The sequence below is a fragment of the Culicoides brevitarsis genome, chromosome 1 (assembly GCF_036172545.1).
Source record: "Culicoides brevitarsis isolate CSIRO-B50_1 chromosome 1, AGI_CSIRO_Cbre_v1, whole genome shotgun sequence".
In the NCBI taxonomy this organism is placed as follows: Eukaryota; Metazoa; Arthropoda; class Insecta; order Diptera; family Ceratopogonidae; genus Culicoides; species Culicoides brevitarsis.
This window is the reverse complement of record NC_087085.1, coordinates 37940264-37955363: the sequence shown is the minus strand read 5'-3', so window position 1 is coordinate 37955363 and position 15100 is coordinate 37940264. Positions and strand designations below refer to the sequence as shown.

General features: G+C 22.2%; 1 protein-coding gene across 1 annotated transcript; it reads left to right on the top strand.

The window, feature by feature from the left end:
- Positions 1-1249: 1249 nt before the first annotated feature.
- LOC134838355 (uncharacterized) lies at positions 1250-6283 on the top strand. The gene is made up of 4 exons (XM_063853869.1): positions 1250-2100; positions 4015-4669; positions 5447-5729; positions 5939-6283. The coding sequence occupies exons 1-4, from the start codon at positions 1871-1873 to the stop codon at positions 6043-6045; spliced, it is 1275 nt and encodes a 424-aa protein (XP_063709939.1). The 5' UTR covers positions 1250-1870; the 3' UTR covers positions 6046-6283.
- Positions 6284-15100: the final 8817 nt, after the last annotated feature.

The window sequence follows — 15100 nt, the reverse complement described above, 5'->3', positions numbered from 1 at the left end:
AATTTAAATAAATAAAAAAAAATAATTAAATAAAATTTTAAATTAATAATTATTTAAATATATATAAAAAAAAAAATTAAAAAAAATTTATTTTTTTAAAATTATAGAAAATTAATTTAAAATGCTTTTGAATTTTTATTTTTTTTTAATTTTAAATTTATTTAATTCATTTTGATTTATTTAATTTATTTTAATTTTTTAATTAAATTTTTAATTAAATTTAAAAAAATAATTTAATTTAATTTATTTTATAATTAAAAAAATTTTATAATAATTTATAATTTTTTTATTTTATATTTTAATTTCATTTTGTTCATCATGATAATGAACAATAGCAATAATACGGATGTTTTAAGACTTGAAGGCCTGTTGTTAAGTAAACGACCATAGTAAGCACGGTCAAAATAACACCTTTAGTTTATAAACTTCTCACGTTTGTAAACTACTAAATATTATGTAAAAATACTCTGAATCTTCTTGAATAAATTCAGTTCTAGTTATAGTTCCTTTCTTTTAACAGTGCAAATTTTTAAAAAATAAAAAAAAATATATATACAAAAAAAATATATATTTTAAAAAAATATTAAAAAAAAAAATATTAAAAAATAATATTAAAAAAATATATTTTATGAAGTTTTCAACTTCTAAAACAAATTTATATTGAAAAAAAGTAAAAAAAAAACATACTATAAAGCATGAAACAAGTTTTTTTATGAGAGGAAGACATTCATATTATGAAGTTCTCGCTGAGCTCGTCAAAATTTTAGGGTCAAAATTAAAATAATTAGTAATAATTATTTAAATTAAATTTATTTTTTATAAAAATTTTTTTTTTAAATCCAGAAGGTTTTTAAAGAAAATCAATTTAAAATGCTTATGGATTTTTATTTTTTTTTTATTTTTTTTTTAATTTAATTAAATTTAAAAAAATAATTTAATTTCATTTATTTTATAATTTAATTTATTTTAGGTAATTAATTTATTTAATTTTACATTTATTTTTTTTAATTTAATTAATTTTTTAAAAAATAAAATAAAAACAAAAAAATATCCATAAGCATTTAAAATTACTTTTGCTTATTCGAACCGTCATTTCAATACTCATTTATTTTTCGTTTCATTGATATAGATAAATAATTGATAAGATAAAATTTTAAACACGACTTTCAAAAATATACCCAATCAATAAAATTTGTTAACAACAACTTCATTCCCTATTCACACTCAATTTGGTGATTGATAATACAGCTACAAGCAATAACAGAAAAATATTTTTAAAAAATTCAACAAATCTCATCTGACAAAACAAATTTCTGGCAGAACCATTGTTAGAACATTTCAATTTGCTGAAAGCACTTCAATTGCGGAAAAACTGATTTAATTTTCACAGAAAAAATTGATAAATAAAAAAATCGAATAAATAAAAAATGACAAAATTTCCATTAGACAAACCCACACAATGATATTTTTGAATTTCCAATAACACACGAAACATTTGAAAAATTGAATTTTATCTACTTGTCATTTTATTGTCCACGTAAATTTGTGTCGGTGTGATTCATTTCGAGGAATAAACAAGCGAAATACAGTCATACATTTTTTTTTCATAGTGTGACAAATCGCGCTGTTTCCTGTCGATTTAATAAAAAATATATTTTTAAATAACTCCGTGCAAAAAAATAAAAAAAATTAAAGTTTGAGTGATGTTAAGAGGATTTTTTAGCCTGATTGATAGACAGAAGAAAAAAGCTTTTAAAAAAATTCTTCAAGTGTTTCAAGGAAATTTTTAATGAAAAACAAAATATCTTAAAGCACTTTCAAACAAAAGTTTTCGACGATAAAATTTGGGCTAATTAACGAAGCAAAAATAATGTCAAAATATATTCAATTAGACGACATAACCTACAAACACAAAAACAGCAAATTTCTCGTCAAGTGTCTCTTGCTGTCGATTTCATTGCTTGTCTTTGTGTATTTGCTGATAAATTCCATAAATTATCACAAAAAATACAGCGAAAGCAACAACGAGAACGGTAATGAATTGAAGTATGAACTAGCGCGCCAGCTGCGACTACGAGCACTATTGGAGCAACGTTATCGGTAAGAATGTACGTTTCCTATTATGATTAATGAATCACAGTCAAGGCAAGCAATTTAACGCAAAATTAAGCTAAATGGAAATTTTTTGCGTTAATGAAAACAAAAATTTATGAAGATAGAAAGGAAATTTATGAGAGGAAAATTTTCCGCAAATAATGGACTATTTTTAGATAATTTAATGGAAAATTAACCACAAGGTCAATATTTGTTTTTCAATAAATTAAAGTAAAGTTTTTAATTATTTTTTTTTTAATTTCAAATATTTTTTTAAAAAATAGTTTAAAAAAAAATATTTTTAAGTAAAAAGTTTTTTTTTATTATTAAAATTATTTTAAAAAAACAATTAAAATTTTTTAATGAAATATTAAAAAATAAATAAATAAAATAACTTAATGAAAATTTTTTTAATTATTAAAATTAATTAAAATTATTTTTTTAATTTTAATTATAATTAATTAATTTATTTTAATTATTTAATTTTATAATTAAAAATAAATAAATAAATTTTAAATAAATTGATTAAATATTACTTTTGCTAATAAATTTATTAATTAAATTTAATTAATTTGAAATTTATTTTTTTTTTCAATTACTTTTAACAATAAAAATTAAAATTTAAAATAAAAAAATAAAAATTTACAATAAAAAAAATTAATATAAATAATTAAATTAAATATTTATCAATTTAAATAAATATTTTTTTATGTAAAAATTCTAATTAATGACAAACATTTTTAAACAAAAAAAAAAATTTCTTGAGAATCTTCCAATATTTTTTTCCGATTTTTTTTTTATTAAATCCAATTATTTTAGTTTTATTTTGTCTACTATCCAACCCACACAAAATTAATTTGTTTCTATTTTAATCCCTTCGGGTATTTTTAATAATATAAATTAAATAAATAAAAGCAAAAAAATAATCATCCAATTATGTACAAAAAAAATAAATAAAAATTGTAATTCGTCATGGAAAAAAACTTGACCTCTTGCTTCTGTTAAAGATTAAATTTTTTTCTGAATGAAATTGCTAATTAAAAACATATTGCACCATGAGTTTTTTTTTCTACTTCAAAATCCTCGAGTATCATAAAATGTAGAAAAAAAAACATTTTAAGTATTTTTAGACAGCAAGAGTTAAAGTGCAAAACTGACCGTCATTAACCGTACTTTGCCTTATCTTTAGCTTTGCAAGGCAGCATTAAATGTTCGTTTTATGGTGTAAAATGTGCACCAGAGAGCACTTTATAATGGTTATTACGTGTCATATTAATTACATAAATGAGGAAGTATCAAGGGACAACACTGATCTTTTTGTTACGATTATAGATGATTTTTGTTAAGTTCAATGAGAAAAGAGTTAAAGCGCATTTCTATGATTTTTAATAAAAAAAATTTTTTTTTTGACTCTGAAAAAAAAAATAAAATTAAATTTAAAAAAAGATTTAATGTACATATTAAAAAATTTAGTAGAAAAAAAAATTTAAATTAAATTTAAAAAAAATAATTTTAATTTTAAAGTTTAATTTTTTTTATAAATTAAATATTTTTTTTTTATAAATTAAATAAAAAAATAAATTAAATAAATTTTAATTAAATTAATTTAATTTAATTTAATTAACATTTATTTAAATTTTTTAAAAAAATTTATTTTAAATTTAATATGAAGGGAATGTTTTTTTTTCTGAACGTTATATAAAAAGCCTTACGTAAGCTTTATGAAATTTTTTTTTCTTGTAAAACAAAGTAAAAATATGCTTTTCATATCGTTTTTTCTTCAATTTAATTATTATTCTTTTTTTTTCCTGTCATCATTAATTTAAGTAAAAAGATATTTATTTTTGTCACTTTTATTCACGATAAAAATGAAACACAGTGAAAAATTAATCCTTTTCTCTGAATTTTCTTCACACGTAGCGCGAAATGGAATTACAAAACCGTTCATATGTACAAAATTGAGTTGGGATTGGAAATGGATGCGGAAACAGTAAAGCCCGTTATTAATGAAACGCAAATAACAAAGTCGGTTAACACAACGACTGTCACGAACCACACAACAAACCAATGGCACGATCCGACAATCGCAATTCCGCAACACCTGTCGCTGGCATGTGCGTTTCCCGGAAACTCATTACACGACCAAATGTGGGAATATCTCTCAATGTTTGCCTTACAGCAGCAATTTCCAGAAAACATATTCGCCACACTTTCGGTCAAGACGCACAATCGTCTCGTGACTTTGTTGCAAACGATAAACATGACGGCAATAAATAAAGTCGCGTCGCATTACGATCTGGCAAATGCGAGAATAATGGGACATACGACTCCGGTGCTGCCTGAAATTGAAGTCGTCGAAGGCAAACGAGTCCCGTTGCTGCTGGAGAAATTTGCGAAACGACATGGCGAGATAATAAATGCAAATGTGACAAATTTCCGGCAATTTTTCCAGTTTGGCAGGCGATTTGTTGCGAAAGGAATGAGGGAATTGCATCGGATAAAGTTGCGCTACGGCTTTAATGAGACAGATGACGACCTTCAGTATGTTGGCGTGTATATCGATAAGGACACGACGGTATGTGAAAAATTGCTGATTGACATTTTTTCAAGCGCATTTTCGATTTTGAGCGAAAAAATGACATTTTGGGCACGTGGTTTAGAAAATCTATTCAAATTAAAGTAACCATAAAAGTAATTTGTGAGACTTAATAGATCACGTGGTTAAATGGATCTTTTCATATAAGAATTTAACCACGTGATCTATTAAACTATATATTACTTTTGTCGGTTAATAGATCACGTGGTTAAATAAATCTTTTGATATAAGAATTTAACCACGTGATCTATAAAACTTGAAAAGTAATTTATGTAATTTAACAGATCACGTGGTTAAATGGATCTTTTGATATCAGAACTTAACCACGTGATCTATTAAACTTCATTAATGTACACGTGGTTACAAAAGTAACCACGTGATCTATATGGATCTCTTATTTAAGAATTAAACTTCAAGAGTTATTTTATTATCACGTAGTTTAATAGATCACGTGGTTAAATGGATCTTTTGATATAAGAATTTAACCACGTGATCTATTAAACTATATAAATTACTTTTGTCGTTTAATAGATCACGTGGTTAAATGGATCTTTTGATATAAAAATTTAACCACGTGATCTATTAAACTTCAAGAGTTATTTTATGTAATTCAATAGATCACGTGGTTAAATGGATCTTTTGATATAAAAATTTAACCACGTGATCTATTAAACGACAAAAGTAATTTATGTAGTTTAATAGATCACGTGGTTAAAAAGCGCTTTAATGAATCCTTAAATATTTCATAACTTTCAGATGCCTTTGAAATACTTTGCAAATGCCTTTTCGCATTTCCTCGAACACAATTCCCGGACACTTTTTCTCGTGTTTTGTTCACCGGATGCCATGTCGCATTACAATGAAGACTCGACATTTCACTTGCCAGCCATTTTGCAACCGTTTCAAAGCAACACTTATCTAACGACAACGACAACAACGAAAGGTGTCGATGCAGAAATAATGGAATTTATTCTCATGTCATTGTGCAACGCAACGATTGTATCTAACACTTACGGAGCATTGCAGGCACTTTTGAACGGTAAGTATTTATTCATTGATCTTAAATGCATTCTCGAGAAATCCTTTCCTCTCGATAAAATAATTTCCGTTCGAAAGAAAAGGAAGTTCCATTCGAGCGACATAACGACAAAAGCAAATAAAAAGTTTCTTTTTTTGTATTTGATGTGATTTCCTTTTGTATTTGTCATTTATTTAACTTTTTTTTTTTGCTTTGAAACAACTCTACAGGTGGTAATGCAACCTTTGGAAGACCCGATTACAGCAGCTCGACACGTGAATATTTCATTCCCTACATAATGGGACAAAAAATTGCCAATTGGGTAGAAATTACATAAATAATTTATTTATTTTTTGTCAATAAGCTTCTTCAAATGAGACTAAATGGAAATTAAATGTTAATCTAAAATATAATAAAAAGAAGACTTTCAAGGAGGAAATGTGTTACTAAGCAAAAAATAAACAGAAGAAGATTTAAAATAGGTGAGATTCTGATAAATTCACAAGAAGGAAGGAAAACTTTTGACTTTTATTTAAATTTTATGCTTAAAACTACCTTCTACGATAACATTTAGTTTCTCTGGCATTCTCTGGCAAATCTTTTTGTACCTTTGTTACAACATTTTAGTGATATTGAATAACAAAAATGATTTATGTTGAAACTTTGCTCTCTCTACGATGTTATTTTAAGAGTATTAAATAATAGAGTGCATTTGTTGTAACTTGGAACATTTTAAACACATTCTTAAAAGGAGGCTTTTAAAATTTTTGTTGGTATTTACTCAAATTTATTTTCTCATTTTAATAGGGATTTGAGTTAATTTTACATGATGTTAAATTTATTTAAAGAATTTTTAACTTAAAGATATTTTTAAAAAGGATTCTTTTAAAATAATTCAAGGATGGGTTTTCATGCATGAAAAAATAGTTTTTTAAAAGCCTGCTTTGTAAATTAACTCATGTAGGGGTAGCAGTACCCTCATAAACTATCTAAAAAGCGGAATGCTTTTCGCTTTGAAGTCAAAATGCAAACATTTTTCTTTCTTTTATGGCAGAAATGTAGATTTTAAAACCAAAATAGAAAAAAAAAGAAATAAATTAAACACATTAAAAAGAAATAATAATTTATATTAAAATAATAAATAAGGGCTAATAAAAAAAATGATAAAAAATCGAAAAATTTTAGAGTTATAAAAAAAAAAAAAAATTAATAATAAAATAAAATTAATAAATATATAAATTAATAATAAAATAAATAATAAATATTTTTTTTTTAAATTATAATTTGTTTTTTTTTTACTTAGAAAATTAAGAAAATTTTTAAACAATTTAATTTATTTAAACATTTTTTTTAATAAAAAAATAATAATTAATTAATAATTTAATAAAAATAAAATTTAATAAAAATAAAATAATAAAATAGAATTAATAAATAAATAAAAATAATAAAATAAAAAAATTCTTGAAAATTTAATTTGTTTTTTATTTATAAAATTAAGAAAAGTTTGAAAAAATTAATTTAATTAAAAATATTAATTAATTAAAAAAAAATAAATTTTATTTAAAAATTTTTACCGCATTTCAACTTTTTAAATTATTTATTTAGTATAAAAATTGATAGATTTTTTTTAATTCGTAAAGTTTTTTAATAAAATTTTTATGTTTTAATTTATATTAAAATTTTTTTTAATAAGGCTATGAAAAAAAAATTTAACAAAATTAGCTAAATTGCATGAAAACACTTACATCTTTTCTTTTCGCTGAACTAATTAAGAAATTGTTGAACTTGTTTATTTTTGACAGAGACGGATAATATTGTACCATATGAAACTATCAAGATTTTTTCTCGATTTTAAATCTGTGATACTTTTAAATTTTTATTTTTAAAAACTTTTTCGGATCGATTTTAATGTTTTTCGCATTCCGCCTCTGGCTAAGAACCTCGTTTTCTGCAAGAACGCTTTCATAATAAAATAAAAAGAAATTTCCAAGAGCGTAATTTTAGCACTTCAACTCACTGCAAAGAACTCATTTACAAGAAATGCACACATTTACTTAATGAGTCTACCACAAAACAACATTTCACAAACTTTGCATAAAATTCTCACAAAAGTGCAATTAAAAAAATAAAATATGACGTCTTAGTTTAAAATTCGTTGAAAAACATCATTATCTCTATTTAAACAATTTAACGTGAAATTTCGAGCACAAAAGGATTTGCATGTCATTAGCACACGTCACAACTCACGTTTCAATGAGACACAAAATAAATTTTGCAATGTCGAGTATTTAGCTTCCGTTTTTGTAATCAATATCCAACAAATATTATCGTGAAAGTTTCGAATTTCACCCGTGTTTCCTGAAGCACGTTATCTATAAATTACCGTTATAATTTGCACTGAAAATTGAATAATCATTGCAAAATAGTACATAAAAAAAAGAAGCTACGACGATATTATGGTTTTATTTTGGTATAAAATGCAATTTTGTTGACATTAATGCGAGTCATATGTTACCATCGGATTTCGCATGCCTTTTTGGAAAAATAAATAAAATGAAAATTGATGATGAGCTGGATATGACAAGATAGATTCGTGGAAATTTTTTTTTTCGGAAATCGGATATGGTGATTTTTTTTTATTTCTTTGAAATGTTATCTGACACAGACTGTTTCATTGACATTTCGGAGAAAATCTTCACATTTTTTTTATCATTTGTTGAGTTATTTAGAAGAGCTTTTATAATGTCAAGTGATTTGAGGAATGATTTTAATGACCTTAAAGTATTAAGGTTGGTCAATTTTTTGAATTATTTTATTTTGTATTTTTAATTTTTTTTTTTATTTTTTTTTAATTATTTTTTTTTATTTTTTTTTATTATTTTATTCTTTATTAAATTATTTTTATTTTTTTAAATTATTTTTTTTAATTTAATTTTATTTAATTAATTTTTTTTTATAATTTTATTCTTTAAATTATTTTTATTTTTTTTAATTTTTTTTTAAATTTAATTTTATTTAATTAATTTTTTTTATTTTTTTTTATTATTTTTTTTTTATTTCTTTTCTATTAAATTTAATTAATAATTTTAATATATTTTTTAAATTAATTAAAGTTAAAAAAGAAAATAATTTATTTAATAAATTATTAAATAATTTTATTAATTAAAAAATGTTTATTTTTTTACCTTATAAATTTTTAAATTTTTTTTTCGATTTTTACAGATTTTAAAAAAACTAAAACATTATTATTATTTTTTATATTAACCTCTTAAGCTCTGCAAATGTTGTGCTTCAAGGAAAAAAAAATATATTTTTTTTAATGAGATTTTTTTTCTGCGGATTTATGTGACATTTTTTTTATTGCATCCTTAGAAAAAAAGGTAAATTCAATTAAAATCTTGTTATTATTTTCTCTCTTTTGTATCTTTTGAATAAAAAAAACTATAAATAAACTTAAATAAACAGCTGATTGTGTTTATTTCATTATAAAAAAATTAAAGAGACTATATAAAAATAATTACGTTATCCCGCAAAGTTTTTTTTGTTTGATTTTTTCTCAGAGAACATCTTATTTAATGCATTTTGCAAGGACTACCAGCATGGAAAAAGGCATTGAAGTAGTATTAAGTGTTTCATGAGAATATACTAAGAAAGAAAAATATCGCAGTCAAAGGATTTTATTATAACTCAACTCTCTGCTATTAAATTCTCGTTTCAAGAGAAAAATTCAATTCAACTGACCAGACAAATTCTCAGACAAATAAACAAATCCATGACCTCCTGTGATGAAATACAGAGAAAAAATAACTCTTATTTAAAAACTCAAAGACGGTAAGAAGCTTTCTTCGTCATGAGCACGACACAAACAAATCTTTATCTGAGGTAAATCGTATTTGTGAAAAATTTTTCTCTGCTTTAGTGTCACAACAATACAAGATAACAATGACGGAAAAAAATCACTGAAAGGCAGAAAATACAAGTAATCAGGTTCAATTCAAAAATAATCTTCTATCTATACAAAGGCAGGAAGTCATAAGATATATTTTTGCCTCATACGTATATCTTCTGTTAATCCCCAATTTTGATCCATTCGAGATATTTTCTTGACCTTTTTTTCGTTCAATTTATAGAAAAATAAACCTAATTCAGTCTTATTGCGATGTTGCTTTAAATGAGGTATTCAGGGTCGAAAAAACTTTTGACTTGATACAATCTTGAACATGAGTTAACTCAAAGTAAAATATAATATATCAAATTTTGTAAATAGTGTGAGTTTAAGCTAAAGACAAAAATTTAAAAATTCTTGAAAAATTCTTCAAAAAAAATATCCGAAGCCCCAAAAAATTTTAAAATTTCACCAAAAATTAATTTTTGTTAATTTTTTTTATTTTCAAAAATTAATGTTTAAAAATTTTCAGAAATTTTAATTTTTTTTTTAATTTTGAAAAAAAAATATATTTTTTTTAAATTTTTGAATGAAATATTATATTAGATTAGATTTTTTACATTAAAAATTACTAAAGTTGTTTTTCAAAAATTATTTTTTATGATTATTATTTTTTTTTCAACTTTATCTAAAATGCTCTTAAATCAATTTCAAATATAAAAATATCAATGTATAATTTTTTTACAAATTTCGTCATTTTGTATTTTATTTTTTTTTATTTTTTTAAATTTTATTTAATTTTTATTTAAAAAAAAATTTGGAAAAAACTATTCAGCTCCATTTGGAGTGGCATTAGTATTTTTTTTTTACTTCTTTTTGAGTTTTCTCAAGCAAAAGCATCAAGTCCCTTTTCAACCCTAAATGTATTGCAATATATCTCTTTTCTGCTCATTAATATCTGTCTGTTCTGTTTTTGATCCTTTCATAATCTAATTGTGAGTATTTTTTTTCCTATATCTCTCTCTAATTTTTTTTTCCTCGTTTGATAAAATACAGTACAGATGTTGTTACTTAATACAATTTCATTTGTAATTAAAGAGAAAAAAAAACTATACCATTGTGTTAAAGGAGATGATTGTGGATGATGGATTTGTGGATAAAAACACGTGTTATCCTTTTTGATTAAATCCTTGGAAGAAAATGTTTGTTTTGTGTCTGGATCATCTGAATAAGATAAGCTCATGATTCAAATTCAAAGCAAATAATTGCAAATAGTTTCTCTATCTGATTGAAATGTGATATAAGGCATGGAAAATAGCATTAAGTAGGATAAAATTTGTGAGTGAGTGTGAAGTTTCAGACGGTTTTTAGTCAAGTTTTGGACATTTTTTAATTTATTTGAAAAACTCGTTCACAAAATTTTATTTTTTTTTGTATTTACCGTAATGTAGATAAGTCTAAGAGAATTTATATGTCTTTTTTCTTAACTAAAATACAAGTTCTCTCAAAATTTTTTTGGTTCAAAATATTATTTTTGGAAATTTTTGAAAAATATTTTTAAAAAATTTTAACTAAAACAATTAATAATTAAATAAATAATTAATTAACTAATTAATTAAATAAAAAATTAATTGAAATTTCAACTAAAAATTGTAAAAAAATAAATTCTTTAAAAAATATTTTTAAAATATCTATAAAAAATATTTTTTATAAATATAAAAAAAAATTATTTTATAAATAAAAAAATTTTTACGAAAAAAAAATTCTTTAATATAAATATTAAATAATCGTAAAAATATTTTTTGTTTTTAATTATAAAATTTATAACTTTAAAGTAAAAAAATTGAAATTTTCTAAAATTATTTCTTTATTTTCTTTAAATATTTTTTATATAATTAAGTAGTTTACCAAAAATTAGAATTGAATAAAAAAAAAATTATTAAAAAAATTTTAAAAATGATCTCGAATTGATTTTATAAATTTTTAAAATTCAATATTACGAATTCATAATTTTACTATAATTAAATAAAATTTTTAATTATCAATATAAAAATTCATTATTTATTTTAAAAACTTAATTTGTTATTTGTAAAAAAAAAATAATAATTTTTTTTTCATTAAATTTTATCTTATCAGATATTTTTTTATTTCAATTTTTAATTTACGGTATTTATTATATTGAGTGGATATAAAAATATTACGTAGAAGGATCAAAAAATTGTTGCTTTTCAATAATTCCATAAAAAATTTTCATTGTCAATCTTTTCTTTTATAAGTTCATAAATTTAAAGTGCTTTTCTTCGAGTCATTAATTATTTCTCCAGATATCTCAGATATCAATTTTATTATTTATTACTTTTATTTTATGACTTTATTGATCAGTTTTTCCGGTAAAAAAAAAGATGTAAAAAACTTACCCGTTAAAATTTTCTCTCTCATCAAATTTCATCAGAATGTTATTTTGTTTATCAAGGTAAAACCAACTAATTTTAGCAACACGTGTTAATATAAATCATCATGCTCATTAAAATTCAAAACATCCATCATAGATATCATCTCTTGACACTTCTCTATGGCATCAATTTCGGATTATGGCTGCATCAGTTGGCAATCGTTATCTTTCGTTGCAATAATTGCATTCTCGAACCATTTTAGTTATTTTGATTTCATTAAAATTTCCAAAAACTTCTAATTTGAATTTCTCAGTAGGATCTTATCTCAAACAAATATTGGAATTATTAATTTCCAATTTGCTGATAAATTAAATATAATCCTCTGGCGAACAGACATTAGTTGTGTTTAGATTGAAATTTAATTTCCTTTTCTAGATAACGTTTAATAAAATATTTAACCAGGCGTTTCCACGAAAATTTATGTCTGGTCAATAACTTGTTAAGAGATTTTTCCGAGAAAATGTAGTATGAAGGAAAACTTTGTTTGTTTATTGTTTTTTCATAATATTTTAATCGAAAAGTTTGTTTGCAGCTTGGAGAATAATTCTTTGCTACACTTTTTATGAATGGATGTTATATAATCCATTGAATCGATATCGAAGCGTAAAATCCAGTTGCTCTGAGGTTCTTATAAGAGATTAATTTTACTCTTGAGCTTTAAGTAAAAATGGATTTCAATTTATTTTTTTTATTATTTTTTTTTTTAATTTTTTATTTGAGAGTAAATTCAAGTCGACTACAAGCGATTAAAAATTTTTCTAAATGCTGAAGTTAAAAAAATTCAATTTTTTTTTTCATTTAAATTAAAAGCTTACAAGTTTAGATCGTTAAGCCATTAAATTGCCAATTGGAATATTTGATTGAATTCTAATAATCCTCGAAATAAAATTAAAGTGAACGAAAAGTTATTGCTGGTTATAAATTTTTCATTGATTTAAAAAGTCTAAATTTTTTAAATTTGGCTGATTTCATTAGAATTTTATTAAACTTCAAACTTAAAATAAATGAAATTAATAATAATTATTATAAATAATAAAAAGTAAAATAAATATTTCATTTAATTTTTTTTTTAAATTTATTTTATTTTAATTATTTAAATAATGAATTAATTAATTAAGTTATTATTTTTAATTAATTATTTTTAAAAATATAAATAATTATTAATAAAATAATTAAAATTAATATTTAAACAATTTTTTTTAAATTAATTTTATTTTAAATTCAATTTTTTTAAAATGAATTAAAAAATTTTTAAGTTATTAATTTTTAAATATTTTTTATCAAACATTTTACGAGATATATTTTTATTTATTTTTATCTTTTATTTTTTTTAAATTTAAAAAAAATTAAATAAATTTAAATTTAAAATAAATTAAAATTTAATTAAAATTTAAATAAAAAATAAATATTCAATAATATTAAATATTCAATAATAATAATTTTAAATAATTAAAATTTAAATAAAATTTAATTTAAATTTAAAATATATTTAAATAAATTTTTTTTTAAAATAAAAAAAAAAATAAATAAATTAATAGGTAAAAAATTATATCTATAAAAAAAATAGAAATATTAAAATTCTTTAAAAATCGAAGCTTAAAATTAAACTCTTTTTAAATCACTGAGCACTAAACTTTGCATTAAATACGAAAAAGTCTCGGGGATATATTGGTATAAATATAATTTGTGATAATCCTTAGTGCTTATTTTAAACTTGGAAGAAATTTTTTCTTCTATTTTCTTTTGTTTAATGAAATTCTTCATTCTATAGATTTATGTTATCCTTGTCAATAAAAGTTATATAAGATGTAAATAAAACTTTTAACAAAATACTATCAAGGAGATAAATTTAAATACAGAAAATTGTATAAGAATTATGTCGGAAGTTGCTTTGTAGTAGATTACTTTCAAATTTGTTAAATAAATAGTTAAAGGCTGTTTTTAGTTAATTTTAGATTTACACAGATTGCAAAGTTCAAAAGTGCCCAAAGCTCTCCGATTTAAATTTCACACATGAGAGATGTTCCAACTTTCATCTTACATTAAGAAACAACTTTTTCGAACTCATTTGAATTTCGTACGCCTTTAAGTACGCAAAAACAACTTTTTAATGAAATAATTTTAATATGTGTCATCTGCAGTTTACTTTAAGAGAGAAATGTCGTCATCACTTCACACTTCCTTAATTCTATTTAAAAGCAATTGTTGTGACAAGTGATGATGATGATGATGTTCAAACAAACTTTTTGCTTGACAAGGAAATTTTTGAAGGTCATGTTCAATGTATGTTTTCCTTTGCGCAAACAAGAAAAACATTGAGAAAATATCGATAAGAGAAGCATGCCACCCACATTCGATACTCGCCGATTTTATTTGCGGAATAAATGAAATGAAACACAACAAAACTAGCGCGAAGAAATTTTTCCGGTTAACAAGTTCAGGAGAAAATCAAACGAGAATTAAGTAGTGCAGAAAATTAGTCGAAAAAACAAGAAAAAGACGCTGAAACAACAAAAAAAAATTTTTTTTCGTTATCATTGTTATCTTGATGAGGGTCAATGCCAACATCAAAATGTATGATCATTGTTGATAATGGTTCTTCTAATTTTCTCTTTATTGTTTGTTCGTCGTTGTGTCTCCAATTTTGCTTCGCCGATGAGGCAATGAAATATTCATTAATTTTTACGCAGGAACGGGCCACAAGTTTGTTTCCTTTTTTTTCGTACGGGAACTGAATCAATATTTGATAAGGACACGAAAATTTTGGATGCAGGTTAAGAAGTACTTTTTGTTGATTTTTATTATAAAATTATATCAAGGATCAAAAAAAACGTTAACTGTAGATTTCTCAATTTTTTAAATTAGGTTAAAAGTTACATCTTTAAAATATTAATATTCTAAAGGAAATTTCGAGATTATTTTTTTAAATTTATTTTTTTTTTAATTGAATTAAATTTTTTATTTTATTAAATTTTTATTTAATTTATTTTAAAAATTTTTAAAGGTTTTAAATATTTTAATTTTTGTTTTATTTTATTTTTTTATATTTTCTA

Excerpts from the sequence above, each read along its gene's own strand:
- LOC134838355 (XM_063853869.1), top strand. The coding sequence starts at position 1,871 with ATGTCAAAATATATTCAATTAGACGACATAACCTACAAACACAAAAAC. Across the intron at positions 4,670-5,446 it reads ATATCGATAAGGACACGACG|ATGCCTTTGAAATACTTTGC; the intron begins GTATGTGAAAAA and ends CATAACTTTCAG. Across the intron at positions 5,730-5,938 it reads ATTGCAGGCACTTTTGAACG|GTGGTAATGCAACCTTTGGA; the intron begins GTAAGTATTTAT and ends ACAACTCTACAG.